The sequence below is a fragment of the Sinohyriopsis cumingii genome, chromosome 15 (genome assembly GCF_028554795.1).
Source record: "Sinohyriopsis cumingii isolate HCF-2022 chromosome 15, ASM2855479v2, whole genome shotgun sequence".
NCBI lineage: Eukaryota > Metazoa > Mollusca > Bivalvia > Unionida > Unionidae > Sinohyriopsis > Sinohyriopsis cumingii.
Genome location: NC_142975.1, coordinates 145,531,747 through 145,553,584, shown reverse-complemented (window position 1 = coordinate 145,553,584; position 21,838 = coordinate 145,531,747). Strand labels below are relative to the sequence as shown.

Sequence of the window (21,838 nt, the reverse complement as noted above, 5' to 3'; positions counted from 1 at the left end):
TTTTAGTCACATCCATTTTGTCGTTGAGCATTTCCTTGATTATAGCTATTTATAGCATCATTACAATTATGCAAATTTTTGAACACCCCAGCAAGATTTCAGGTCTTGGTAATGCTTTATATATAAATCTCACGCTTGAACTAGTGTATGTATGTCTCTGTCTCTGTTGTGTTTGACCCTCTACCATCATTGTCCCTAGACAATCCCACCATGTTCAATTTCCCTTGACGCTAGACAGTCCCACGATTTTTCTCCATATTCAATTCCCCTTGACGCTAGACAGTCCCACGATTTATTCCCATGTTAAATTCCCCTTGTCCCTAGACAAGCCCAAACTCTATTCCCGCCATGTTCAATTTCCCTTGTCCCTAGACAAGCCCAAACTCTATGTTAAATTCCCATTGTCCCTAGAGTTGCCCACGATTTTTCTCCATGTTAAATTTCCATTGTCCCTAGAGTTGCCCAGGGGTCTTTTTAATGCTAAGTCCCATTGTCCCTATGGTGGCCCACTTAACTACTGTGGCGAATAATCGCTTCTTGGTGGAAGTTCAAAGTTGCCGGTAAACCGTATTTACTTTTAATGCGCCGAATTTCTGACTCAAACCGCGCCAAGTTTTTACTACGATTTGTTTACGTTTCCAAATAAGGCCTCAATGTTCTTATATGGCACACAAACAAACGAGGCTGAGAACGGAAGTAATCATTATTTGATCTAATATGGCGGACGATCTAAACGAAAATAGCGGATAAAAAAGGTTAACAAGATTTTACAACTATTTCTACAATGATTTTCGATATTTCCGGTATTAAATAAGAGGACTACTCAATTTATTGGATTATATGCAATGAATATGTTCGAATTCTTATTACTGGGATAAAAGAGCGCCGGGTGTGAATCATACCCGGCTTGCTCCATTGACATGTATATGCTCATGCTAGTACCCTGTCCACGAGGTAGGAGTAAGGGTACTAATATTAGTACTAAGGGAGACTACACAAGGTGTGATTTGTAAAAAAATATATATTCAATGGCATCGAAATAATTGACGAATATTTATATTGCACATCGCCAACCAATAGAATACCTTGCCAACTTTTGCATTTTTAAAAATATATTAATGACCTTATATGTGATTCCCACACACACATACGCACGCACGCATGCATGCACTCGAATATTGTTTTACTACACTAAAAAATTTCATTGGCATGTGATCAAAAGTAATTAATAATAGCATTGGCAATATTTTTTAAATTATTTTTCTTTTATTTCTTTGGATTTGTTAAAAAAAAAAAGTTGCTATAGATGTAAAACGTTGGCCTTGATGCATTTTTCCGGGTAAATCTCGTTTGAGTAGTGCATTGACCGGATTAACAGGAATGTTGTTAGGGTTATTGGCAATATCGGAAAATACCCGGATGATGTCTATGGCAACAAGCAAAATGGCGGAGTCTGAGACAATGAGTATTGACACACACGACACCAGCAACGATGCTGGCGAAGATCCGCTGCAGGATTTGACAGATGAACAACTTGCTGGACTAGTGGAAGATACTTTGTACGTTATTTTTAAGATAATGTGTTGAGTCATGAGATTATTTTAGACTAATGAAGAAAACAATCAGAGGGGGTTGAGTAAGTTTTATATTATAGAAAGTTTTTGTGACCGTAATGGTGAAAATAAAGGTTAATTCGTCGGATTGAATTCATGCGATGGTTGTCCGAAAGTTATGGATTGTTACGTTACTGTCTTTTGAATGGCTATGTGTAGTTCTTCAGTCTTATTGCGATTCTGAAAAAGACGCGTGAGAAAAGTCTAATCGAGCGGAGGGTTGTGGTCACGCTTGCACTCCTTGTGTTAAGTTATAGCACCGATAAGGTGATTTCATGTTGTCAGAGATTTCGTCGCACTCTATTAATAAAACGTCAGACTCCTGTGGTAGAACTAAGTGAGGTATAATATTCTCACAACCTTCCGTGTGTTTGTACCCCCCCCCCTTTACCGATTTTAGTAACGAAAAGTATCTAGAATTTATCATTTTTAACCCGAATGTCGCCAAGCTCACCATGTAAACAGCAAGCAGACTACCTGCTGTCCATTTCTGGTTTCTAGTAAAACTGTGTCATCTGTGTCCAATATTTTAAATATCTAGTTTTAATATTTCTAAACAAACTGAACAAATAAATAATGATAATAATAATAATAATGACTTTGTATAGTGCCTAATCTTTAGAAGCTCTAAGCGCTTTACAACATTAGACAACACCTATAAGATAAAAAACATATAATGATATGATTACAAAAACAAACACCATGAAATTAGAAAACATTAAAAAACATGCTGAGAATATTTAAGGTAGGAAACATTATTAGTTCTTTAAGTTTGTTCTTGCTGAGATTGTTCTTGTTCTTAATAAGAGGAACTATTGTATATATGTGTTCAAAGAGATGTAAAAAAAAAATTACGGAATTATTGAGAATTTCAGAGGCAGTGAACTACATATCTGTTGCTTGAAAATTGAGACTGGCCCAAGCATTTGGTTCAAAATACGAACAAGCTGACAGTGTTTGGGACCCCCAGCAACAATTAGGCTAGAAATTATAAATCAGTGAGTGAAATGACTCATTTATGTGCAGTTCTTATATCCTTGGTGCCTTGTGTTTTTAAAATTAGTAGAGATGGTGTGAGAATACAAATGATGTATAAAAAATATTGTCCTACCCGCCGCTTTGACAGCACCTTTGACTCCCAGAATACATGTATAATATGGGACAGACCCATACCTGTCCACTATCACACTGGGAGAAAAAACAGAAAATAAACCATAACAATAAACTTGTCATCAATTACTTTCATTTCTAAGAATGATGACTGCAAATGCTGTAGCATATCCATTCCCACCCACAGTGGCTTGTATCATTACTGACAATTTACCTGTCATACATGTTGTTAGCAACAATAAGAGCCCCTGTGTTCCCACTAAAGAAACTTAGATAAATTAACACCTGACATTACTGTACCATATATATATATATATATATATATATATATATATATATATATATATATATATATATATATATATATATATGTACCGACTTTAATTACCATCATTTTATTAAAAGAAGGAATGAAGAAACGTAGCACACAACTTATGTGCACCCAAAAAACTAAATGCCTTTTAAGTTGAGATTAAGGAAATAAGGTGAAATGGTCAGAAAAATAATTGCCATATGTATGGTAGCTTATACTCTATGTATAACTGAAATAATTGGTACTGCATATCTAAAAAAAACCTGTATGGCTTGTGCTTTAAAGTGTACATCAACATGGTCATGTTGGCACCATTATTGATCTTAAATATTAATTGTTTGAAACTTTAATAATAATATAGCTTTACCAAAGTTTGTTCATTCCTCATTGTTGAGTGATTCACTCCTTAGTGTACTGGGTTATGAGAAGCAGACATCATATCTAACTATTACTGGTGTAATATCGGGGGTAGTACAATTTATTACAGGGGGTAGTACAGTTTATTTCAGTGGGTAGTACAATTTATTATAGGGGGTAGTACAGTTTATTCTAGTTATAAGCATTTTCATTGTGACATCACAGCATGTAACCTTCAGTCCCATTTACAATGGATCACACCTCTTAGTTGTCCCCATCTAAAAATATCCATGTACTTAAGCATTGGTTTTGTCTGATGCATTTCCTGGGGTTGTTATATTATGATCTTGCAAGGAATATTGCCTGCTGAAGAGCAAAGTAAGCTGGATAGTCATGTCTAATAATATTTTTAAAAATGACAACTTAATTGCCATTTAAAGGTATGCATAATCATATTCATGCAAATGACAAATACAGTGAAATAGCTAATACCAAATGCCTACACGACATGTATGACTCATAGTTTTGTTCTGGCCAAATCATTGTATGTAGTTGACACATTATAAAACATTATTTGACTTTACCACAGCTTGATTTGTTAGTTAATTACAGGGGCATTAACAGGTTATGTGGTGGAGTAGATATCTCAAACAGATCAGTAACTGTGCAAATGTGTCAGATGTACTAATCTCCTTGTGTACCTCTCCTAGTCAGGTTAACATAAAAAGCATTTTCAGTGTAGGAATAAAGGGTAATGGTCTTCATATTGGACATTTTATCAATGGTATTAGTAATAGGCTATAAGTTGAAATTTAAATTAATTCTGTCATTGGATGATAATACATGTATTGTACCTATTCTTGGTTTAACAGAAACAAAGCTGAATGTAGGTAATTAGTATGAGCTGCTGATCATTGATGGTTATAATATACCTATTAGAAGAGATGGAGTCACATGGGTTGGGTTGATTTCTGTTAAAGATGGTACAGTATATCACTTAAAAGGAGAACTTATCTTGAATCAAATGAAACTTGAGGAACATGGATTGAGGTCAAACAGTCAGATGGCAAACCTTTACCAGTGTGATTTATAGATCCCATCTGCAAAAATAGTTTGGAATGAAGACTTTGAAAGGCAAATATATCAAGTGATTGATGAACATAAAGAAACTGGTGTTATATTTTTAAGAGATCTTTTAAATTTTCAGATAAATCAAAATTGGCTATGCTTCATAGAACGTTTTGCCATTAAATTATACTCGGTTTGGAGGTAGAAAAGATCTGGAGCTCATTTTTGGGAAGGCTGTCAAAATACTATAATATTCTTTGGACACATATAGATTGCAATAACTTTGACACTTTTTGAACACTCCTCTTGAATATGAATTAATTAGTACACTTCCACTGACTGTATATTGGTTATCTTCAGGAGGGCAAATGAAGTCCTGGCAACAGAAACACAGATGTTTGAGAAGTACCTCAAACGTGTCGAGCCAAAGGACCTGGCAGGGATTGGTGCAGGACCTGGGGGAACAACCATATCCCAGACCACCCAAGAATTGGTCCGAAGGGTCGACAGAAAAAGGTCTAAGTCTCGCAGCAGTAACATTGACAAATCCTTGAGGCTTACTGCAGAGCAGAAGTGTGATATTGCACAAAGAGAACTGGAAGAACTAAGGGAGGAAATTGATAAACTGAAGGAAGATTCAGATAAAATTCTTGATACATACAAGGTAAAGGATAATGCAGATTAAATCGGCCAGATGTAATGAATTTGGTTTCATTGTTATGGGTTACTGTTTAAAACTGAGGTGTTTAGAGGCAAATTCTGTTGTGATTTCCTTTGAAATAACGAACATGTAATATGTATCAGCATGAACTTTCCTCGACAGTAAACTTTCAGTATCCATTATGACTCACTTGGTATTTTGCTGGTACAAGAGGAAAATGAAAGCAATAGTTTATAATCAGTAGGCAAACTTCTGAGATATTACAATATTATATTTGTATTAGTACCTTTTGGGGGCCTGGAGGTTAAATATTATATTCAAAGTCACATTATTGAATATGTTTTGATATTTTATTGCAGTTTAGTTATTGAACGCTTGAGTTTTTGCACATAAAATGATTTGACTAGTGATTTTTGGGGTTTAATTTTACTGGATTCACATCCATTGATATGAAAAATATATTGCACACATATTGAAAATACAAATGTGAAGTATTTTGCAGATAATAGCATACAGAAAAGTAATGCCAGCATAAGGTGGAATATTTTGCAAGAGATTTTGAAAGGTTTCATTCCATTTATTATGATTATTATTATTGTGTTCTTGTTCACAATCATGTACAGAATGAGTATCACCATTGATTTGTTTATGCTGATCTTTATGTTTAAGGCTTGATGTTTTTCAGCAGTACATCAACTCGGTTCCAAGTGAAGAACCACAAATCTTTACCGACAATGTACTTATATATTTACTTTTAACTATGACTCAAACCTCATACATATTCTTAATTATTCACTTCATGTCTAATTATTTCTTTTGTTTTTACTGTATAATAGTGGTTCTGAGATCAAGAAAAGCTACAAGGAATTTATATAGAAATAAGAAGACCATGTTTATTTAGGTCAACATACCTTGTGTATGGGGGAAATTATAAAGATTCATTGTTGCTGCAAACAAATGTTTTTCAGATACTTTTCAACTGCAGTTATCACATTGTCAGATTCATTTTCATAAATGTTGCAGTGTTAGGATATAGGAAGTTGTGGTATAATTTATCTTATGATGTTTTTGAAAGAGAAAATATTTAGTTCTGAATGTTCTTTAAACATCAGAAAGCTTGGGGGTCAAACTTTAATTATTCTGTCAAGTAAAGGAAGGGAGTCCAAAAAGAGTACCTGATTGATTTTACTGGTCATAGACCACAAGAGATCATGGGATGGTCCAGTAGAACAAATTTGTTATTGGTATTAATCCTCCTAAACTACAAAGAGGATATCCAGTATGGCCACCATAGTAGTCATCTTGTACATCTTGTTATCTCTACTCCTTCAACATTGATGGTCATATCAGCATGTGATTTTCACTGAGGCACTTTTTATGATGTACATATATAGTTGGTGTAAATGAAATGGTGCCTCCTACATGAATGGTCATTTCAACCTGGCATTTTCACCTAAAGACAGCCAGTATGACCAGCATGGTAACCATCTTGAAAATCTACCTGAACAGTAAGTCATATTGACAGAGTTTTTCACCAAAATTCATATGATCTCCAGTTGGTTTTAAATGACAATGGTGCGGATCTGACAACCATTATAGGCTCCCACACTGTCCATCTTGAAAATCTTGTTATCACTTCTGTTTTAGAATGGATGGTCATATCAACATTTGGTTTTCACAAAAAGACTTATTATGGTGTCTAGTTGGACCTAAATGATAATGGTGCTGATCTGTTGTCTGATATGGCTGCCACATTGGTTAGCTTGAAAATCTTGTCACTACTCCCGAATGAATGGTCATATCAGCATAGAGTTTTGACTGAAAGAATTCTTCTAATGTTCTGCACATCCTAAATTAAAATGGTGCTCATCTGTCATCTAGTAGGTGGCCATTTTGAAAATATTGTTTTTGCTACTCCTATATTGAACATCATTTGGATACGGAGTTTTCATCAGAATAGCTCATTCCATGGAGGTTATCTTGAAAACATTATTGTCTCTACTTGGCCCAACTGGATGGCTATATCAACACGAGAGTTTTCACTAATAGACTTCTTATGATGACTACAAAAAATACTGTCACTGTATTTTTTTCTATAAACAAAACATTTCTACTGGTAAACTGTGCTTGATAATATTATTTTATCTAGAAATTATCCCAATTTAAACCAAATTAATTATGATGGCTCTTCTTTAATTTATTAATTGCTTTCCTTTACTGAGAAATCATTAGGTAAAACAGTTTTGTCTCACTTCACCTGTAGTAACAGATGACAAGAAATAAGCACAGTAATTCTTTGCTTTAATGCTGTTTTGAGGAGTCGTACAAGTGTACTGTACTGCATCATAGGTAAAATCAGCTTATCCTGAGTTAGGTTCAGTATCAGATTCATTTTTTGCATTGCAAATAGGACATCGTATGCTTTTTGAACATATTATCATCTTTGGTATTATGGCCATTTCCAAATATTTGTTGGATAGAAAACAAATAATTTCCTTTTTAGGCAATTATGGAGGAAGCGGAGCTGCGCTTTGCTGAAACTAAGAAGGAGTCTTATGAATTTGATAGAGATATTGTCAAGGGAGCTATCAACCTGAGAACTAACAAAGTTGTTGCAGAAAAAGTTGTCCGATATTTTGAAGACAGAATTAAGTCAAGGGTATGTATGTTCGAGTTGTTATATTTATGTCATTTTACAATTTGGGAAAGAATGTTCTCTGAATGACATGTGCATAACCATACCCTGGCAGTTGTGCAGATATTATATACTGACTGCTTATAGAAAAAATTGATCATGCTGTTAGGAACACATTAATAGTTTTGAATATACAGATCTTACAATTTGCCCTTTTTGAATTTTCTCACAAATGAATCATAATGAAATAGTTTTGAGGTTCATTTAAGACAAAGCTAAAGGGGCCATATAAATTTGTCACAAACATTTTTTAATGTTTACTTTTATCCTATAATCCTCCTTAAACATTTACTTCATGTGTGTGATTCCATATACATGTATGTAATGGTTCCTTTAATGCCTGTGATTCCAGATACATGTATATAATGCTAACCCTTAAAGGTCACCAGCCATACTCTAACATTTTTCTTTTTACATCAAATTTGCAATAGTTGATTAAAACTAGTTATACTTGCACAAAAAGAAAAAAAATTATGAGGTGTAAAGAAGAAATAATAATTACTCTAAATAGAAGTATACAAAGCTGATACTTCCCCTTAGCTATGATTTCCCACCTTTAGAGGACACCAAATGGAAATGACGTGCATTTATCACCACAAGCCAAAGTATATGCTTCTTCTTGTCAAAAAAACAACATATAAACTATGAATAGGGAACATTTAGATGAAACTATTGAAAATGAATTTACTTTTTAGCCTTATATTGATATGCATGCACAATGCACTAGGTCAGTTTCTGGGGTTGGCTTGCTTTGTAATAAAATAACCTCGGTAAGTTTAAGCAGTGAGTTTATTGCTCGCTGCTAGTTGTGTTTATTCAACACCTGGGCTTCTATTTGTTTGGCATATGTAATCTTAATTGATACAAATGTTCATTGATTATTTGTAGGGTAAATATTATACACAGCAATAACTTGCTTTAATAATAACTTTTGTAACCCTTGCTAATGAAAAGATCATCATTTGCACTCAAAGTGAATGTATTTTCAAATAATGATTTTTATTTGCGAGACACCATCGTATAGTTAACCTTGATACAATACAATCTTTATCGTTTTGCCCTGTATAACAAATCATCCATGAATGGCAGGTGCCTTAAAGCAGATGGGTGATATTCCCATCTCATTTGCTATTTTGTTACCTAACATAAGTGATACACACTACAGTAAGGATGCTTCCTCCAGCCGGCATCTGCTACATATACGAAGTTTGTGGATATATTTCTTTTGTTTAATAAATTTCACTTGATGAAAAAAGAAGGAATAAATGATAACAATGCAAGGTTAGTTTCTTTATTTTTATTTTCAAATAAGTGTTTTGTTTATTGAGGGGGGTGTACAAATTCAACACAAAATTATTTCGTTTCATAAGTCATGGGACATATACCTTGATGAAAAAAGTTTCACCATAAGTACTGGGACAGGGAAAAAAATAATTTAATGTGTCTAGATATATACAGTAAATTATATATATATATATATATATATATATATATATATATATATATATATATATATATATATATATATATATATATATATATATGTGACTGATTCTACAGACTTGTACACCTATAAATGATAAATGTCCCAGAGTAATACCTCATATTTCTTTTTTTAAATCCTTTTGAGTTCATTGGTTATAATAATACTAAATAAAAAGTTTAATCAAAGTCTACATTCAGCACATTAAAAAAGTATTATGATTTTTTTAAACATTAATATTTTACATCTGCAGTAACATTACTGTACTGTTCTCCTTTATTTGATATATTTTACTTATGCTCTTTCTATCCCTCTTCTTATATGCACCATAGAGCTTTCTATGGGATTTAGAAGGATTTAGGACTTTCCCATCCCTCACCCTATTCGATCCCACAACTTCAATCCACTTTTAAATTTTTGTGTGGAAAAATAGGGTATTTCGGAAAAAGAAAGAACTATTTTGTCCCATCATTACTCTTTTAGTTACGTCCATTATCAACACATTGCACCATATTTGCTGTACAAAAGTACGATCGTAAGATATATCACATAGCTATCTATGTGGGGAAACTAAACACTTGAATGGCGTGGTTGAATAGAAGGTTACGTCATTTTTGGCACACGGAAACTACCGATTGTTTATGGAGATTGCCATATAATTTTTTCATTTAAAAAAGTGGATTTTTAAGTCTAATTGAACATTTTTATGGTGTGCATACATAAGAAATGCCGTTTTTATGGCTATAATAATATAACATGTTTGTACAATATAGGTTGCCAGTGACCTTTAATATCTGTGATTCCAGATACATGTATATAATGCTTTCACTTAATATCTGTGATTCCAGATACATGTATGTAGTGCTCTCACTTAATGTCTGAGATATGTAATACTTTCCCTTAATGTCAGTCATTCCAGATATATGTATGTTATGCTTTCCCGTAATGTCTGTGATTCCAGATACATTTAGTGCTCTCTTAGTGCCTATGATTCTAGATACTTGTATGCAGTGCTTTCTCTTAATGTCTGTGATCCCAGATATATGTATGTAATGCTTTCCCATGTCTATAATTCCAGTTACACTTAGTGCTCTCTCTTAATGTCTGTGATTCCAGATACATTTAGTGCTCTATTTTAATGTCTGTGATTCCTGATACATTTAGTGATCTCTTAATGTCTTTGATTCTATATACTTTTATGTAATGCTTTCCCCTGTTGTCTGTGATCCCAGATACATTTAGTGCTCTCTCTTAATGTCTGTGATTCCAGATACATGTATGTAATGCTTTCCCTTAATGTCTGTGATTCCAGATACATTTAGTGCTCTCTCTTAATGTCTGTGATTCCAGATACATGTATGTAATGCTTTCCCTTAATGTCTGTGATTTCAGATGCATTTAGTGCTCTCTCTTAATGTCTGTGATTCCAGATACATGTATGTAATGCTTTCCCTTAATGTCTGTGATTCCAGATGCATTTAGTGCTCTCTCTTAATGTCTGTGATTCCAGATACATGTATGTAATGCTTTCCCTTAATGTCTGTGATTCCAGATGCATTTGGTGCTCTCTCTTAATGTCTGTGATTCCAGATGCATTTAGTGCTCTCTCTTCATGTCTGTGATTCCAGATACATGTATGTAATGCTTTCCCTTAATGTCTGTGATTCCAGATGCATTTAGTTCTCTCTCTTAATGTCTGTGATTCCAGATGCATTTAGTGCTCTCTCTTCATGTCTGTGATTCCAGATGCATTTAGTGCTCTCTCTTAATGTCTGTGATTCCAGATATATTTAGTGCTCTCTTTTAATGTCTGCCATTCCAGATGGACATAGTACACAATTAATTTTACTATATGTTCTCTACATTTATTTCTCAGTACTGACATTTCCACTGTGTGACAATCAATGCAAATCATATATTAATCTAAAATACCTTCAAAGATGACTTCACGGTGGAGTTCTTGTCAAAGGTTGACCTGCTCTTTTTTTAGATGATTGACTGTCAACATAACAGCATGTAAACAGAACACATATTTCACTTTCAGATCATCACCAAGGCCTTATTACTCTCTGTGCACTGTCGCCAAAATACATACAGACAACACCCTGAGCTCATATTATCAAGAAAAAACAGTTACCTTTAAATCCCTACCAAACATGCATAAATAAAACTCTTCTATCACCACCAAAATGAGAGAGGAAAAAAATGTTCTAAAAATAGACTAGAATTACATTCGGGGGTACTGAACTGGAAGTATTAATTGTGATGTAATTCCAGATACATTTAGTTCTGTCTCTTAATGTCTGTGATTCTAGATACTTGTATGCAATGCTTTCTGTTAATGTCTGTGATCCCAGATACATTTATGTAATACTTTCCCTTAACGTCTGTGATCCCAGATACATGTATATAATGCTTTCCCATAATGTCTATGACTCCAGATACATGTATGTAATGCTTTCCCTTAATGTCTGTGATCCCAGGTACATGTATATAATGTTTTCCCTTAATGTCTGTGATTCCAGATACATGTATGTAATGCTTTCCCTTAATGTCTGTAATCCCAGATACATGTATATAATGCTTTCCCTTAATGTCTGTGATCCCAAATGCATGTATTTAATGCTTTCCCATAATATCTGTGATTCCAGATACATGTATGTAGTGCTCTCACTTAATGTCTGAGATATGTAATGCTTTCCCTTAATTTATGTGTTTCCAGATACATGTGTGTGATTCCAGATACATTTAATGCTTTCTCTTAATGTCTGCAATTCCAGATACATTTAGTGCTCTCTCTCGTAAATGTCTGTGATTCTAGATACTTGTAGGTGATGCTTTCTCTTAATGGCTGTGATCCTAGATACATGTATGTAATGCTTTTCCATAATGTCTATGATTCCAGATACATTTATGTAGTACTGTCTGTGATTTTAGATATATGTATGTATTTCTTTCCCATAGTGTCTATGATTCCAGATACAAGTATGTAGTGCTGTCTCTTCATGTCTGTGATTTTAGATATATGTATGTATTTATTTCCCATAGTGTCTATGATTCCAGATACAAGTATGTAGTGCTCTCTCTTCATGTCTGTGATTCTAAATACATGTATGTAATGCTTTCCTGTAATATCTGTGATTCTAGTTACATTTATGTAGTGCTTTCTACTAATGTTGTTGATTTTAGATATATGTATGTATTTCTTTCCCATAATGTCTGTGATTCCAGATACATGTATGTAATGCTTTGCTTTTTTAACAGGATACACTGATTGAAAAGTTGAGATTGAAAAATTCTACATTGAAAGTTCAAAAGAAGAAAATTCACTTACAGTTAAAACAGGTATTTATCACCTTGATATTACGTATGTTCCATATGAAGAACTGGGCTTTTTGTTTTTATTTCTGTGTGTATTTTAGAATCATTAAACACACAAAAATACACTCACACATGCATGCATGTAAGCACACACAGAGATACTTTACCCACACAGACATGCGTGCTTACAGACACAGACAAACATACACACTACTCCTGTGTCAAACAGATACATTACTATGCATAATCATACACTGTATATTTGTCATTGCATCTGTTCAAATCGTAAGCATTGCCAGAAAATTACTTTTGGAAAGTGTTTTAAAATTTGTTAATAAATTTATTGACTTTGTAAAATGAATATTTATTCAAAGTTTTAACTTCAGCACAGAAGAAACAGTATTGAAAATGAAGGTAGAAAATGTTTCCGCATGTTGGAGAAGGCATTTAAACTGATTAAAAGATTGAATTATTCCTATGTTATATTCACAGTAAATCCTGAATTAACTGCTTCAGCCATATCAAGGTTACCTTCTCATAATGATCAGGATCTCATGGTACACATACTTATTATGGTAATGGATCACCATAAATTGTTCTAAACTCAAATTTTATATTGTGTGTAACGATCAGGTAAGTTTTAAATTGTTTTACAGGAAATACATATCTGGAAGGCTGTTTTTTTAATTAGCCATGTATTATCCTGTGGAAGCAATAGATGAATATGAGCTCCAACCAGAAACAGATTACTCTTGCATGACAAGATATGGTGTTGTTATATAAAGAATTTACATCATGCAGTCTCAGTTCATTTTGTGTAGACAGCTGAGAGTGCTCATAATGGTAGTGATATTTGTAATACCTGAATAGAAAATTCAGTATGATAAAAATGAAAGCCCCCACATTGAAAGATAAAATCTATGTAATAGGATATGAACTCATGCACTGTTATTTCTAGTTTGAGTACATCTAATCATCAGTCCCTACATTCATGCCATTTGCAATGCCTATATTAAATTTCAGCTTGATCAGATGTCAGGTGAGCCCAGTGCCATCCAAAAATTAGGCTCTACTTCACTGATAGCATGCAATATATTATTATATTCTGTAAAAAATAAAATGGTTTAAAGATGCTTTGCTTGGTATCAGTCAATTGAACATGCTTAACCAGTATAAACCTCCCCCCATTTCTCTCAAGATGTAATGCAAGTGTATGTACTTGTGGCATAATCTTTGAATCCTTGTTATCACTGATAGCATGCAATATATTATTATATTCTGTAAAAAATAAAATGGTTTAAAGATGCTTTGCTTGGTATCAGTCAATTGAACATGCTTAACCAGTATAAACCTCCCCCCATTTCTCTCAAGATGTAATGCAAGTGTATGTACTTGTGGCATAATCTATGAATCCTTGTTATCAGTTGAATATACTTAACCAATATAGACCTCCATCCATTTCTCTCAAGATGTAATGCAAGTTGTATGTACTTGTGGCATAATCTATGAATCCTTGTTATCAATTGAACATGCTTAACCAGTATAGACCTCCCTCCATTTCTCTCAAGATGTAATGCAAGTTGAATGTACTTGTGGCGTAATCTATGAATCCTTGTTATCATTTGAACATACTTAACCAGTATAGACCTCCCTCCATTTCTCTCAAGATGTAATGCAGGTGTATGTACTTGTGACATAATCTATGAATCCTTTATGTCTTGAATGTTGAATATTAGATTTTTTATTTTAAAGTGGTTTATTAATAACAAAATACAAATGTATGACCTTTTTCCTGTACTCTGATTTCTCAGTAACGAATCGGTTTCCCATCATTCTTCCCTGCTTTCCTTTTATTGTTCATCCTTTTGTTGTTTCATAAGGTGACCCTCCATATAAAGGCCACCTCTCTATATAGGCTAATTTTGGCCAGTCTCCAGGGTGACTACTATATATAGAGTTGACTGTACACAAGGACTGACATAGTCAAGTATGAAAAACATGAAGAACCTGTGTTGTTGCCTTCTGCAGGACTTACTGAACTTTTTTTTACAGAAAGAAGAGATGGGTGAGGCACTACATGAGGTTGACTTTAACCAGCTGCAGATAGAAAACCAACAGTATCTGGAGAAGATTGAGGAACGAAACCAAGACTTACTGAGGCTCAAAATGATGGCTGGCAACACTCTTCAGGTCCTTAACTCATACAAGGTCAGTCTCTTTTTGTGACTTTGAATTTTCTTTTTTAAGACTTAATTTTGCATCGATTATATAGCAAGTTCTCAAAATCTTTATGGTGTTCTCTTGTTCAGTAAGATGTTGTATATGGGGTACTGTGTAAGGTAAAGGAAACCAAAACACTGGGAGAAAAACACCCATCATAGATGGGTGACCTCAAACCCCAACATGTTTCAGAATAGGAAGTCAAGCTCAGAACCACAAAGATGCAAAGACAATGGTTTGCCACTATGTTATCCTTACCTCTATGTATAGTTTTATTACATTTTAAAAATATTCATGTTGATAATTTCAGTAGTTCTCTAATTCCGTTTTTATTCCAAATAAGTTTTACTATTTTTCAATGAATTTAACCTTGGTTTGAATTTCATGCTTATGAAAGTTGAGAATATCAGATTGTGAAACATGCTTAACCAAAAACACATGATTTCATTCAACAAACCCAAATGCACTTTGCTTTCAATAAAAGGTCTCATTAACTTCCTTTTTCACTCCATGCTATTATTTTAGTGATTACAAAGAAACTGATGCACAATACATAATATTGATGACAAAAATAAGTGAAGTATGCCCATTCTGTTCTTATTCATACCCCATGCCTTGGGACAAGACTGTCCAACTGAGATCATTTTAACTTAACTTCAGTTTGAAAAGTTCCATGAATTCATTATTTTTTGCTGGATGGAAATTTTCATGGATTTTGTAATTCCAGTAGAAAAGAAATATAAAGTCTCAAGGATTTTTGTATTTCAGTTAGAACTTAAATCATCAAAAATTGTGCAGATCTCCTGATTTGACCTTTCTGGACAATCTCAAATGCATGAATTTGATTAACCTGACCCCTGAAATTCTTTCCTACTGGGCCTGGAAAATGCTTTCTAATTTGTCCTAGAAAATACTTTCTATGTGAGCCAGGAAAATGCTTTCTAATTAATTTAAACAGCATGAATATTTTTTTTTTTGTTACAGAAAAAGCTCCATACCCTGACAATGGAGTCAGAGAGACTGAAGTCAGAAATAACATCCAGAAATGACCTCCTCACCAGAATAGATGCTGAGACCCTGGTTGTTGAAAAGGTTGTATGGAAACAATCACAATGGAATCCTCTGACACTAGTTTACAGATATGTTAGAAAATTGGATAATATTATTTTAGCATTTGATGACAAGACTTGAAAAAGTTCTAATTTCCAGTGGAAACACTTTATCCCCTGCTGAATAGATAACTCCTGAGATCTGTGTAAATCGGATGATTTTTTTTATATATTTGAAGCACTCAAAATGGTCTGATTGAATTGATCTTAATTGTAGCTGAGTTATTTTTCATTAGATAATATCCCTAATTAGCCAGTAAAATCAATTATTTCATGTAATAATATCATGTGACTTAGCCCTTTTGCAAAGGGTGCCATAGAGTAGATTGTAACCTGATTGTGGATTTAGACTAGAGACTGTGAAAATATTCAGCAGGTAAGATGATTTTCATTTGGAAGGATAGAAAAGGGTGTAAAAAAATAAGTTTCAAGTATGTTTTGTACATTTTCTTTATTGATGTTATAATATTATGGACCTAAAGGTAGGAATGCCAAAATAAATCCACCTGGATCTGCTGGATTTGGCTTTAAAATTGTTAAAACTAATTTCTAGGCTAAAAGCTTCACTTACCCCACCATGGGCCCAAATTCAGGACAAGTTGAACCAAAGACAAGACTCAGACCATGACAGATAGGGACAAATCAGATCCAACCTCAATTCAACACATACTTTGATATGGGATTGTTTGGACCAATAAGATATTAAGCACGACCCTGTTATGAGACAGCTCAATTCTGATTAAATATTTATCTGTGTAATAATGTTGGCATTTCAAATGAGACTGAACAAAACCAGATGCTAACAAAGCCAATCCAGGCTGACTTTCAATCATGGCAAAGAAATTTTGTCTTTTTGCTGTGACATAATTGGAAGAATTAAAGTAAGCAATACAATTTACTACCACCATGATAGGAAACACTTCGTGCAACTTTGTCTTTAACAATTGGTCTGGGTATTTTATTATTAGAGTTCGTAGAGCCAAGTTGAATCGAGGTTGCATACATATTTTCTCAAAACTGCACTGATTGTCTTGGATTGAGTATGCTTTTTTTCAAGTTGTCCTGTTGCACTTGGGCACCCAGCTTGGTGATTGTCTAGCTTGACATGGTGTCTGGGTGGCACCCTGACTTCCGACCAGCTTCATCTTTTTTCCTTTTTCATATCCGGATGACATTAATGGTGGCCTTACTGAGAAAATTTGCATTAAACTTTTTGTTCAGGTTTTTATCATATGCTTAATGGATTTTCTTTATACATACGATGAATCATTATGGAGCTAGGACAGTTCATTCTTTGACATGCTTCTTCAGCCTTTTGACCTTGACATCAAGGTCACACATTCTATGGCAATGCATTGATTGTGGGCTTGATATGCAGATCCAGGCATTTTTTTTGTTTTATTGTTCATTTGTTATTTTGGCCATACTTCAGTTTCCTTGTTTTATCACAAGTATCTATTATCTATGTTATTTTAAAGCCCATTGCTTTTCCACAATACATTGTTTATCCACCATATCCATCTTTAACAATTGTAAGCATGTGGAATATGGCACTGTGAAGAGCGAGTTACTTATACAATTCATTATATAAATAAATGCAGCTTTGAAATTGATTTGGAATCAAAATAACCTTGAATAGGTTTATTCATTACAATCACTTTCTCATGTCACATTATTCATATAGCAGTGCTGTGAAGTGGGATACTTTGGCGATTTCCCTGCACCATTGCAGACAGTATTGCAAAACTTAAATTGGAAGAAGGATTTTGTGCATTATTATTGATCTAAGTAACACAATTGCACATTTCATTCCTGAAGTCTTCCAAGTTCTATTGGTAATTTTGTTCTACTTTCTGCAAATGGCAGATATCATATAAACAGTGGCAAATTTTCCTTCATATTGAAATTGCTATTGATATTGAATAGAGCATAATCATTTAAGGTGTTGCAGCAGAGTTATTTAATTTCTTAAGTTCTAAAATCTATGCATATTTTTTAATGAAAAACTCCTCTGTGAAAAATTAATGGGTCTACAAAAATATGGCACCGATATTAAAATAGGGGTCTACCATCAGTGACTTAAACTAACTGTCATCATCTTTCTCATGCTTGTTCCGTGTCAGTTTTTTATTTGATAAATTGCTTGTTAGGAAAAAGTAAAAACAACAACAAAACTGAAAATAAATTATGTTATTAAATGTGCTACTTTTATATGTAATGACACACATGGTCATGATGAATGTTTTAAAGTTTGCGCCATTCATTTGTGGGACAGTCAGTAATGTTTTTTTTTACTAAGATTGTCTGTAATACATAAAGATATGAATGGAACCTTTGGCCTTTATACACCAGTGGTCTTTATATACAAATGGTTAGCTTTTCAGGTTTGACTGGTTTTTCCTACTTGTATGCCCATGACAATATACAATATACATATCCTCACTATAATGTCACTGCATAGTTGCAAAGTCATCAGTGATCATTTCCTTCATTCTTTCATAATTTCCTACACACCATTCATATTAGTTGTTCAGTTTGCTGCTGTTGTTGGTATGATCGATTGTTTGCTGATGCAACATAAAATTGCACACACTAAAATATAGAATTATCTAACTGTTGGAAATGCAGAAAAATGTGCATGAAATTATTTCCATTATGGCACTTAGGAAAGTAAAATACTTTGGTAAATACAGTGCTGTCCCTTGCTAATGCTGTTCATGAGAGTTATAAAAGTATTGCTTGGTTTGGTGTTTTATGGTACAGCAACACAAAAAGGTTATTTTGTGCTGAGGCAGTTGGAATAAAGTGCCTTACCCAAGGACACACCAAAGCCAACTAAGGCTGATCCTATACCCCAGTGGTCAAAAGTTTGGAACACTAAGCATAGCATAGATTTATCATGGCTCCTGCCATAAAAGTAACCTGTTTTATAAGAGGAAACCTTTTACATAGGAATGTCCTAACAAGGATGTGTCATAATAATGCATTAAACCATTTATATAGGGATGTCCTAACAAGGCTGTGTCATAATAATGCATTAAACCTTTCACATAGGGATGTCCTAACAAGGTTGTGTCATAATAATGCATTAAACCTTTCACATAGGGATGTCCTAACAAGGTTGTGTCATAATAATGCATTAAACCTTTTACATAGGGATGTCCTAACAAGGCTGTGTCATAATAATGCATCAAATACAAAAATACAGATTTCAGGGAGTGAAACCACATTATCATTGGTTTATATTAACCATGAACTGTGAAATAACTCAAGTAGCAGTGACAAGACAAAATTTGAAAAATGTTATTATAACAGAGGTAGGAACTCAATATGGAGGGACCATCATAAAAAAATCAATGAGATTTGCCCATATGTGATTAATTATAGAAGCAGTCGTTACACTGTTTTGAATTTATAGCCAATTAATTTTATTTTGTTTACTGTACAGGAGCGGACCAAAGCTGAGAAGATTAATCGCAAGCTTCGGCATCAGCTGGCAGATTATAGGGTCCCTGATGTAATGGAGTATGTCGGAGAAAAGGCTGATCTCTATGAACTTCAGAAGAAAGTGAAAAGTTGGGAGAGAAAAGTTGAAATTGCTGAGGTTAGTAATATGAACTGAGTGAACCACTAGAAGTGTATATGCAAAAATAATTCCTTCTTTAGGTGTTAATAATTTGTAATTTTTAGAACAAGTCTTGAACCAAATAATAACAGTTTCATCGACAAATGCTTCATTATTAGCCATTGTTTTAGAAAAGCAAGTGCTGTCATTTGGCAAGCAGTCTTGGCAGGAGCTGTATTTGTTGGTCCTGTCTTTCACAGCAAAGTAGGGATATTGTATTGACTTTCCTGTCAATCTGTACATTTGTTCACCTGTATTTCCATCATTCACACTTTCTTTACAACTCTGTAACTTGAATGTTTGGTACACTTACTTATCATTAGTGGAAAGTATGTTGTATCTTGGCTTTAAGATGATTGTCCTGAGTCATTATATTTAGTTTTTCATTCTTCAACCCTTTAACTATTTCTATGTTTTTCTCCTTCTTGGTTGGCTTTTAATGGCAGTTTCAACACTTCATTTCATGTCTACTCATTGGGAACAAAGTGTCTTTCCCAAGGACCTACCAAGGCAGCCGACACAGGCTAGCCATGGTGGATATCAAACCTTCTTTCCTAAAAAAAAAAGGTCACAGAATTTTCTTGATATATTTGACGTTATGCCCCATGTTATCTTTTACACAGTGTATGTCATATAAATTTCAGATGGCACTGAAAACCCATCGTAAGACATGGCAGCAGATCAGATTGGGCAGTCAAATGGCCAATAACTGGGAGATGCTAGAAACAAGATAGACTGGAACCATCTTTCCTGCATATCTACAGATTTATGATACTTTGTGAAAACCAGTTTGAATGACAATATTTTTAAGTACTTGAAGAATTCATCATAAATTTTCTCTCTGCTAAACACAAATGAAGTTTGTCAATGCTCCAAAAGTGTGAATAAATATATAAATATTAATTTTCATTTCATTCATGTTTGCACATTTAAAATATATTGTGTATGAGGCTATGAAAGTGAAATATGCTTTTTAAAGTGTAGTAAGAATGTTATGATGCTATATATTTAGTGATCAGAACCTAATTTGATTCTTAATGAGAATGGTCAGAATTAATTGTATATAGATTAATATTTCTTAATGTCACTTTTACACAAATTTGCCAAGAAATTATCCTGCAAAAAAAAAGATTTTGTAATGGGGTTGTATAGACCTTAGTAAGATTCAATATTAATTTATTTTAGCTCATTTGGTCCAGGAAAATGGTCAAGTGAGCTCATGGTATGTCCATGGGTGGCAGATTTTAATAGTTTCAAGACCCCCAAGGACAGATGCAGCAATTCTTGCTGACTACACAGCCAGGGAAGTGTATATACTTTAAAGGGTGGACTATGAACAATTTATCAATCATTCTCATTCCCAGGGGAATGGAGAGAGCCAGGGGATGGTGTTTACTTGCCCATCCTCTACAGTTTCAATACAAGTGTGAATCCACATTCATAAGTTGACATAATGTCAGCTACACATTTGAGTGATATCAAACCCAATTGGGCCTCTTGTCAAGGTCATGCAGTAGTATTACACAAATGCAAGTATCAATCTAGATATTACTTCATGATGGTCAAATGTGGCTAGAGGTCTTCAAATTACTGTGAATCACTATATATTGAGTGACAGTGTATGTATCTTGATAAAAGATAACCAGTCTTGACTTCCATGCATTTTCAAGCAAACAAGCTTAATGCTTCCTGCAGTAATTAGGTTGATTAAGTAACATATATATAATTGATACTTAGCATGAATTTGGAGATCTAAATCAAGATGCAAAGAATGTTTTGCATGCATGTAGAAGCTTAATTCCACTTCTTGTGTTAGAACTGTAATTAGTTTTTTTCAGTGTTCTTAAAAACTGCTATCAAAATTATAAACATGCAACAGTTAGGGAATAAGTGCTACAACTAAGTCAACAACAGTGGACCAAGCTTGTCTTTTCCTTATATAAATGATTCTGTCAAAATTGGGTTTCACTCTCTCGCATAACACCTATTTAAAGTGATTCACAGTACTTTGATATCTCAATGATTATCATGTTATTGATATATTTGTTCATAGATATCAGAATGATTATCTCTTTATTAATATATTTGTCTGTGATGTAAACATCTCACACTGTTGATTGCATTGCAAAGTCTGTAAATATTTGTAAATAAAGTGCATATTTGAGTAAAAAGGACTATTGTTACTTCTTCATATATTTTAGCTGAAGTATTTATTAATTTTCCTAGAGACACGATGGCCTTGACATTTTCAAGACCAAAATTA

General features: G+C 33.7%; 1 protein-coding gene across 1 annotated transcript; it reads left to right on the top strand.

The window, feature by feature from the left end:
- The first annotated feature begins 1,415 nt into the window (after positions 1–1,415).
- On the top strand, positions 1,416–21,746 carry LOC149782998 (cilia- and flagella-associated protein 263-like). The gene is made up of 8 exons (XM_089934560.1): positions 1,416–1,559; positions 4,822–5,125; positions 7,626–7,781; positions 12,565–12,645; positions 14,674–14,829; positions 15,826–15,933; positions 19,399–19,554; positions 20,220–21,746. The coding sequence occupies exons 1-8, from the start codon at positions 1,420–1,422 to the stop codon at positions 20,307–20,309; spliced, it is 1,191 nt and encodes a 396-aa protein (XP_089790686.1). The 5' UTR covers positions 1,416–1,419; the 3' UTR covers positions 20,310–21,746.
- Positions 21,747–21,838: the final 92 nt, after the last annotated feature.